This window comes from Littorina saxatilis, linkage group LG1, assembly GCF_037325665.1.
Source record: "Littorina saxatilis isolate snail1 linkage group LG1, US_GU_Lsax_2.0, whole genome shotgun sequence".
NCBI lineage: Eukaryota > Metazoa > Mollusca > Gastropoda > Littorinimorpha > Littorinidae > Littorina > Littorina saxatilis.
In genome coordinates this window covers 108,205,678-108,215,503 of record NC_090245.1, presented here as the reverse complement: position 1 = coordinate 108,215,503, position 9,826 = coordinate 108,205,678, and the positions used below count along the sequence as shown (strand labels likewise).

General features: G+C 44.0%; 1 protein-coding gene across 4 annotated transcripts in view; it reads left to right on the top strand.

Annotated features, from left to right (window-relative positions):
* The window catches only part of LOC138949542 (C-myc promoter-binding protein-like), a 150,075-nt gene that overhangs the window by 103,960 nt on the left and 36,289 nt on the right, over positions 1-9,826 (top strand). For all 4 annotated transcript variants that reach the window (XR_011450327.1, XM_070321410.1, XM_070321401.1 and 1 more), the window contains one exon: positions 6,204-6,255. Coding sequence is in view for 3 of the 4 variants with exons in the window: in XM_070321410.1 (XP_070177511.1) it covers positions 6,204-6,255 (52 nt within the window). In the remaining variant the exon portion in view is untranslated. The remainder of the gene's footprint in view (positions 1-6,203; positions 6,256-9,826) is intronic.

The following is a 9,826-nucleotide window of genomic DNA, read 5'->3' as shown; positions in this document are numbered from 1 at the left end:
TAAATGTCTGTCAAATAGATCACTATTTAGATTGCTGATCCTCAATCTCAGTCTGCAATGGATAATTTCTAATTTTCGATCAGATGTGTATCTATACGAGGGAACAACAGAATCATCAGAACTAATACGTTTTTTAAATAACCCAATAGAATCAAGTTGTTTTACAGTATCTGGAAGCTCATTCCACAGGGAAGTCGAAGACAGAAAAAATGACTTTTTATACAATTCAGTTCGAGAGTGGGGAGTCTGTCTGTCAAGTGGTCTTCGTCTATGGTAAGGGTTCACAGAAGCAACGAGAGGAGGCAGACGTTCTAGTAAGTATGGTGGCACGCGTGCATTAACTAATTTGAAATACAAAATCAATTTGTGTCTTTTTCGCCTCTCCTTCAGTGTTGTAAATCCTGATTCATCGTACAATTTTTGGTGACTCGTGCCACGAACTGCACCTATAATGGTTCTTATGGCATCAAGATGCAAGTTTTCTAATAAAGTAGCTAATCTGTCAGAACAGTTATCCCAAATGACGTCAGAAAAATCAAAATGGGGAATAATAAAAGATTTATACATAAGTTCAAGTGCCTTTCGGCTAAGGCGATACTTATAGGACCGAAAACATGAGAGAAGAACACGTACTTTAGATATAATTGACTGAACATGTGATTCCCATTTGCAGTCGCTCTGAATCAGTACACCAAGATGTTTGTGAACGTGGTTTTCTCTCAGAATTGTTCCATCAAATACAAGAGGAAGGGTTTCAGGCATTCTATTTCCAGAAAAGGTCATCAAATCTGTTTTTAAATTATTGAAATTAACTTTCCATTTTTCCGCCCAGTGTGCAATTTTGGCTAAGTCTGCATTTAAGATCTGTGTCCGCGTGTTTGCATCATTTAGAGATAAATACAAACTGGTATCATCAGCAAAAAGTTTAATGACAGATTCGATATTAATGACAATATCGTTAATGTACACAAGGAACAACAAGGGCCCCAGAACAGAACCTTGGGGAACACCTGAACAAACACGTCCGTATGTCGATTTCCTGCCTTGGATAACAACGGCTTGTAACCTGCCTGTCAAATAATCTTCAAACCATTTTAATAAAACACCTCTTATGCCTATAGCATATAATTTATGCAACAAACCCTTGTGCCACACTCTGTCGAAGGCTTTTGATATATCACAGAAAACAGCCTGAGTCGTCAACTGCTTATCTAAGGATTGACAAAAATCGTCATACATACTCAACAACTGGAAACTAGTTGAATCACCAGGAATAAACCCTGACTGAGAAACCGTTAATAAATCATTCTCTGTGAGATATCGAAAAACATGGGCTTGAACACATTTTTCCAATACTTTTCCAATGCAACTGAGTAGTGAAATCGGACGATAGTTACTGCAGTGTTCTTTTTCACCTTTCTTATAAATGGGATTCACATGAGCTACTTTCCAAATTTTCGGAAACTTTCCCTCAGCCAACGATCTCTGGAAAAGGGTTGCAAGCGGATTTGAAATAATACAAGCAGCAAGTTTAAGAAGTTTATTGTGAACCAAGTCAGGACCTACTGCTTTCCTAACATCGAGGTTGTTTAGAACAGCGTACACCATTTCGGTAGTTATCACGAGAGGACTAATGGAAATGGGCTCTTCTTCGACTGGTGGAACGTCATCATCATGACCTTGTATATGCGACTGTCGTAGGAATGCTTCATTAACTTTTTCGCGACGCGCCGCCCGAATACAAGCGTTCACTGATCATGCCGTTGTCAGCACGCCGCCAGAATCCGTGCGTAAGGTGCGTGAGTCGCTTCGCCTCACACCGCCTTAATAGTAGCGTTGGAAGTGGAAAATACCACGCTGGGGATTTTCCATACGAAAACCCACGTCATAGGTTCAGAGGTCGGCTGCATTACCATACGCGACAAATAACTCCCAGAACAGTTGATTTCATTGGTTAGTTTGGATACTACAGGTCATTGACGGGACCAACCCATGCCTTAGTTTCATATTTAGGATTCCAAAATGTCGCGAGTTGTCAGTGTTGTTGCGAAGCGAAGCGGCGTGCAGAAGGAAGGTAGTGACTGTGTGTGCATGAAACAGTGGTGTTGTGATAGATGGATAAGTGAGTGATGAGGGTGAATGAGTTAGCCAAATCAAGAGCTCGAGGTGTCAATGCTACTTTGGCCAAAACCCAATGCAAGCGGACGGACGCGATTCTGGTGCCGGGAATGTTCCGGCTGTGGCCACATGGCTGTGGCGCTTTGTGTTGATCCGTGCTTCGAAGTGTGGCACACAAAGAAGGATGTTCTCCGTGCATAAACCGAGTTCTAAACAAGTCATTTATACAAAAACTGTAAATACTGTGACAGCAAGTGTTTCTTTTCTTCTATGGATAAAACCCAACGCAATGGGACTCGATTCTGGTGCCTGGAATGTGGTGTGGCGTTTTGCGTTGAGCTGTGCTCTGTGGCACTGTAAATACTGTGACAGCAAGTGTTTCTTTTCTTCTACATGGATATATTCATCATAGTCATCACCCAGTCATCTCATTGTATCATTCAGGTTAGTAAATTCTTTTTTGAGTATTCACTAACAACATTTTGTGCATATTTTCAAACATGTCTGTAGTATTTATGTGGTGCCTCTGGACTTTTTTTTATTTAAATTGTTGACATTTTCAATAGCATACCACACAAACACAACAAGCCTTTTGACAAATACAAAGTACATTTCTGAAACAATGAAAGATCTTTCTTTAATTGTGTGCAAAAAGTAAGTCTCCACATGTACTAGTTTTTTTACAATATTTTTTTCAAAATACAATATTTTTTTCAAAATTTTCAAATTTTGGTTGTCAGCAGGCTATTTATTGACATTTTCAATAGCATACCACACAAACACAACAAGCCTTTTGACAAATACAAAGTACATTTCTGAAACAATGAAAAATCTTTCTTTAATTGTGTGCAAAAAGTAAATCCCCACATGTACTAGTTTTTTTACAATATTTTTTTCAAAATACAATATTTTTTTCAAAATGTCCCAATTTTGGTTGTCAGCAGGCTATTTATATGCTTTGGCGCATGCGTTCTGAGTGTATAGTCATGTCATAGGGTGGACGTGTTGAAAGAGTTAAAAACCTCGGCTTTGTCCTCTGCAGAGTAATACACAATTCCATTGCTTTCAATGGGCGGAATCTCGTTTGTACTCATTCCTTTCTTTTTCAAAAAAGAGTTGACTACCTTCCACCAGTCTTTATTGCCAAAATTATGAGGTGACAATATTCTATTTTCTAGTTCCCTAATGTGCTCTTCTTTCCTTTTTCTTATAACATCAGTCAAATTATTTCTCAACCGTCGGAAAAGAGACCAGCACCATACAGTATCCAGACGTTTGGCTAATGCGTGAATATATTGCTTTTTCCTAATCAACTTTTTGATTTCCTCGGTGATCCATACAGCATCGTGTCCGTTCATTGTCACTACCTTTACAGGCATACATTCTTTAGCTATCATCATTAACTTATCGGAAAACATTTCAGCGGCGTCATCAATGGATTCTAAATCGACTATATTATTCCAATCTACACTTTCCATATCTTGCAACAACTTGTCAACATCGATTTTGGAATAATTATATAGTGTTCGTTTGAATGAACCACCCGACGGTAAGTCATAATTCAAATATACAAAAGGACACGAGTGGTCACTGCATACAGGTGGTAGAACACCAACTCGTTTTACCAAGTTAGGACACGGAGTTAATACCAGATCGATTATAGTTGACGAGGTATCGGTTATTCGAGTGGGTTCTGATATCAACTGAGATAAACTGTTTGTGTTCATTAATTCCCGCAGATGAAACGGGGGGTTAACAGTACAATCAGCGTTGAGATCACCAAAGATAATAAACCTATGTGGGGTATTCATGGCAAGTTGAACGGAATCGTTGATAAGAAGCCAATGGTCGACGGTTGCACTCGGTGGTCTATAAAACACACCAACGAGAAGAGTATCTTGACCCAACTTAGTCTCAATCCAGATCGCTTCCAAATCAGGTATACACAAGTCGATCCTCGGTTTGCAAATCAGATTACTATTTACATAAACGGCTACGCCGCCGTGGGAATTGGTCAGGTTTGAGTCAGGTGTTGGCAGAGTGTGAGTCAGGTGTTGGCAGAGTGTGAGTCAGGTGTTGGCAGAGTGTGAGTCAGGTGTGAGCAGAGTGTGAGTCAGGTGTGAGTCAGGTGTGGGCAGAGTGTGAGTCAGGTGTGAGCAGAGTGAGTCAGGTGTGAGCAGGGTGTGAGCAGAGTGTGAGTCAGGTGTGGGCAGAGTGTGAGTCAGGTGTGAGCAGAGTGTGAGTCAGGTGTGGGCAGAGTGTGAGTCAGGTGTGAGCAGAGTGTGAGTCAGGTGTGGGCAGAGTGTGAGTCAGGTGTGAGCAGAGTGTGAGTCAGGTGTGAGCAAAGTGTGAGTCAGGTGTGGGCAGAGTGTGAGTCAGGTGTGGGCAGAGTGTGAGTCAGGTGTGAGCAGAGTGTGAGTCAGGTGTGAGCAGAGTGTGAGTCAGGTGTGAGCAGAGTGTGAGTCAGGTGTGAGCAGAGTGTGAGTCAGGTGTGAGCAGGGTGTGAGTCAGGTGTGAGCAGAGTGTGAGTCAGGTGTGGGCAGAGTGTGAGTCAGGTGTGAGCAGAGTGTGAGTCAGGTGTGAGCAGAGTGTGAGTCAGGTGTGAGCAAAGTGTGAGTCAGGTGTGGGCAGAGTGTGAGTCAGGTGTGGGCAGAGTGTGAGTCAGGTGTGAGCAGAGTGTGAGTCAGGTGTGAGCGGGGTGTGAGTCAGGTGTGAGCAGAGTGTGAGTCAGGTGTGAGCAGGGTGTGAGTCAGGTGTGAGTCAGGTGTGAGCAGAGTGTGAGTCAGGTGTGAGCAGAGTGTGAGCAGAGTGTGAGTCAGGTGTGGGCAGAGTGTGAGTCAGGTGTGAGCAAAGTGTGAGTCAGGTGTGGGCAGAGTGTGAGTCAGGTGTGAGTCAGGTGTGGACAGAGTGTGAGTCAGGTGTGAGCAGAGTGTGAGTCAGGTGTGGGCAGAGTGTGAGTCAGGTGTGAGTCAGGTGTGAGCAAAGTGTGAGTCAGGTGTGGGCAGAGTGTGAGTCAGGTGTGGGCAGAGTGTGAGTCAGGTGTGAGTCAGGTGTGAGCAGGGTGTGAGTCAGATGTGAGCAGAGTGTGAGTCAGGTGTGGGCAGAGTGTGAGTCAGGTGTGAGCAGAGTGTGAGTCAGGTGTGGGCAGAGTGTGAGTCAGGTGTGAGCAGAGTGTGAGTCAGGTGTGGGCAGAGTGTGAGTCAGGTGTGAGCAGAGTGTGAGTCAGGTGTGGGCAGAGTGTGAGTCAGGTGTGGGCAGAGTGTGAGTCAGGTGTGAGCAGAGTGTGAGTCAGATGTGGGCAGAGTGTGAGTCAGGTGTGAGCAGAGTGAGTCAGATGTGGGCAGAGTGTGAGTCAGATGTGAGCAGAGTGTGAGTCAGGTGTGGGCAGAGTGTGAGTCAGGTGTGGGCAGAGTGTGAGTCAGGTGTGAGCAGAGTGTGAGTCAGGTGTGAGCAGAGTGTGAGTCAGGTGTGGGCAGAGTGTGAGTCAGGTGTGAGCAGAGTGTGAGTCAGGTGTGAGCAGAGTGTGAGTCAGGTGTGAGCAGAGTGTGAGTCAGGTGTTGGCGGAGTGTGAGTCAGGTGTTGGCAGAGTGTGAGTCAGGTGTGGGCAGAGTGTGAGTCAGGTGTGAGCAGAGTGTGAGTCAGGTGTGAGCAGAGTGTGAGTCAGGTGTGAGCAGAGTGTGAGTCAGGTGTGGGCAGAGTGTGAGTCAGGTGTGGGCAGAGTGTGAGTCAGGTGTGGGCAGAGTGTGAGTCAGGTGTGAGTCAGGTGTGAGCAGAGTGTGAGTCAGGTGTGAGCAGAGTGTGAGCCAGGTGTGAGCAGAGTGTGAGTCAGGTGTGAGCAGAGTGTGAGTCAGGTGTGAGCAGAGTGTGAGTCAGGTGTGGGCAGAGTGTGAGTCAGGTGTGAGCAGAGTGTGAGTCAGGTGTGGGCAGAGTGTGAGCAGAGTGTGAGTCAGGTGTGAGCAGAGTGTGAGTCAGGTGTGGGCAGAGTGTGAGTCAGGTGTGAGCAGAGTGTGAGCAGAGTGTGAGCAGAGTGTGAGCAGAGTGTGAGTCAGGTGTGGGCAGAGTGATACTTATTTCTGGTTTTGCAGGTGTCCTTTCTGTTCCGCCAAGTTTGTCCCCAACCTGCAGGTCTACATCAAGGTAATGTCGGCCTTCTTTCTTACTCTGGCTCTCTGGTTAGTTTTCTGCCTTGTGCCATGTACAGGGCAACCCTCTGGTTAAGATCTCCACAAATCTGAGAAAATCAGATCGTTAAAAGGAGGGTCAATTTACAGAGGTTCCTAACAGAAAATCTGAGAAAACAGGGTCTTAAGGAGGGAGTTTTAAATTTGGGGGTTCTGCTGTACTGGCTTTCTGATTTACGTATTTTCTCTGAGTTTATTGTTGTTTTGCTCTGGTATTGTCCTTGGTATTATCATCCCACTTTACTTTCTCTCAGTGTTTGGCTTTATGGTTATACACTTTGTTTGTTTTTATTATGATTATTATCTTTAGTGGCTGGCCAGGTTTGGTTATTTGTTTTACTAACTGTTGTTGCTTCTTATGGCTTTCCATCAACTAACAACACTTGTGGCTTTCCATCAACTAACAACACTTGTGGCTTTCCATCAACTAACAACACTTGTGGCTTTCCATCAACTAACAACACTTGTGGCTTTCCATCAACTAACAACACTTGTGGCTTTCCATCAACTAACAACACTTGTGGCTTTCCATCAACTAACAACACTTGTGGCTTTCCATCAACTAACAACACTTGTGGCTTTCCATCAACTAACAACACTTGTGGCTTTCCATCAACTAACAACACTTGTGAATGGATGCATGTTATGGAAACACACACCACGCATTGATGTGCTTGGCAAATTTAGGAGAGAGAGAGGGGGGGGGGGGGTTGGGAGAGGGGGAGGGCAGAGAGAGAGGGGGAGGGAGAGAGAGGGGACATGTTTTCATCCGGGCAGCTGTGCGTGAGCATGCTGAGGTGTACTCCTGGCGGCGCCATTCTCAACAGCATGTGTGTGTCGAGCATTGAGGTCTGGCCATCGGTGTTGCTTCATGTTTTATCACCATTCACACAGTCATCCTGTCTCATGTTTCATCACCATTCACACAGTCATCCTGTCTCATGTTTCATCACCATTCACACAGTCCTGACCTGTCTCATGTTTCATCACCATTCACACAGTCATCCTGTCTCATGTTTCATCACCATTCACACAGTCCTGACCTGTCTCATGTTTCATCACCATTCACACAGTCCTGACCTGCCTCATGTTTCATCACCATTCACACAGTCCTGACCTGCCTCATGTTTCATCACCATTCACACAATCCTGACCTGCCTCATGTTTCATCACCATTCACAGTCATCCTGCCTCATGTTTCATCACCATTCACACAGTCCTGACCTGTCTCATGTTTCATCACCATTCACACAGTCATCCTGTCTCATGTTTCATCACCATTCACACAGTCATCCTGTCTCTTGTTTCATCACCATTCACACAGTCATCCTGCCTCATGTTTCATCACCATTCACACAGTCATCCTGTCTCTTGTTTTATCATCATTCACACAGTCATCTTGTCTCATGTTTCATCACCATTCACACAGTCATCCTGTCTCATGTTTCATCATCATTCACACAGTCATCCTGTCTCATGTTTCATCACCATTCACACAGTCATCCTGCCTCATGTTTCATCACCATTCACACAGTCATCCTGCCTCATGTTTCATCACCATTCACACAGTCATCCTGTCTCTTGTTTCATCACCATTCACACAGTCATCCTGCCTCATGTTTCATCACCATTCACACAGTCATCCTGTCTCTTGTTTTATCATCATTCACACAGTCATCCTGTCTCATGTTTCATCACCATTCACACAGTCATCCTGTCTCTTGTTTCATCATCATTCACAGTCATCCTGTCTCATGTTTCATTACCATTCACACAGTCATCCTGCCTCATGTTTCATCACCATTCACACAGTCATCCTGTCTCTTGTTTCATCATCATTCACAGTCATCCTGTCTCATGTTTCATTACCATTCACACAGTCATCCTGTCTCATGTTTCATCACCATTCACACAGTCATCCTGTCTCTTGTTTCATCATCATTCACACAGTCATCCTGTCTCATGTTTCATCATCATTCACAGTCATCCTGTCTCATGTTTCATTACCATTCACACAGTCATCCTGTCTCTTGTTTCATCATCATTCACAGTCATCCTGTCTCATGTTTCATTACCATTCACACAGTCATCCTGCCTCATGTTTCATCACCATTCACACAGTCATCCTGTCTCTTGTTTCATCATCATTCACAGTCATCCTGTCTCATGTTTCATTACCATTCACACAGTCATCCTGTCTCTTGTTTCATCATCATTCACAGTCATCCTGTCTCATGTTTCATTACCATTCACACAGTCATCCTGTCTCATGTTTCATCACCATTCACACAATCCTGACCTGCCTCATGTTTGGAGCTGGGCTGAGGTGCACGAAGCAAAACTGGGTGCCACTCAACTGAGTGGAAACGCGCAGCAGTGTCTGATTGGTTGAAATCTCAACTAATCTCTATTTCAACCAATCAGAGCCTGCAGCTGTTTACCACCAGTGTCTGATTGGTTGAAATCTCAACTAATCTCTATTTCAACCAAACAGAGCCTGCAGCTGTTTACCACCTGTGTCTGATTGGTTGAAATCTCAACTAAACTCTATTTCAACCAATCAGAGCCTGCAGCTGTTTACCACCAGTGTGGGTTCATGCACCTCGGCCCTGGTGTTCAGCTGTTCAAAGACATGCTTTTCCTGTTCACCTTTGTCATCACCATCGTTTTAAACTTACACTAACCCAACATGCAGTGTTTGAATTATAAACCTTGTTCGCAGCTGGAATCAGGATGTGGAGCAAACTCCACAGCTGAATTCACAAACTTAGCAACTTACAAGTCCAAGTCCATGATCACTTTGATCCAACTTACAAGCCCAAGTCCATGATCACTTTAATTCAACTTACAAGCCCAAGTCCATGATCACTTTGCTCAAACTTACAAGTCCATGATCACTTTGATTCAACTTACAAGCCCAAGTCCATGATCACTTTGATTCAACTTACAAGCTCAAGTCCATGATCACTTTGATTCAACTTACAAGCCCAAGTCCATGATCACTTTGATTCAACTTACAAGCCCAAGTCCATGATCACTTTGATTCAACTTACAAGCCCAAGTCCATGATAAGTTTGATTCAACTTACAAGTCCAAGTCCATGATCACTTTGATTCAACTTACTAGCCCAAGTCCATGATCACTTTGATTCAACTTACAAGCCCAAGTCCATGATCACTTTGATTCAACTTACAAGCCCAAGTCCATGATCACTTTGATTCAACTTACAAGCCCAAGTCCATGATCACTTTGATTCAACTTACAAGCCCAAGTCCATGATCACTTTGATTCAACTTACAAGCCCAAGTCCATGATCACTTTGGTTCAACTTACAAGTCCAAGTCCATGATCACTTTGATTCAACTTACAAGCCCAAGTCCATGATCACTTTGGTTCAACTTACAAGCCCAAGTCCATGATCACTTTGATTCAACTTACAAGCCCAAGTCCATGATCACTTTGATTCAACTTACAAGCCCAAGTCCATGATCACTTTGATTCAACTTACAAGCCCAAGTTCATGATCA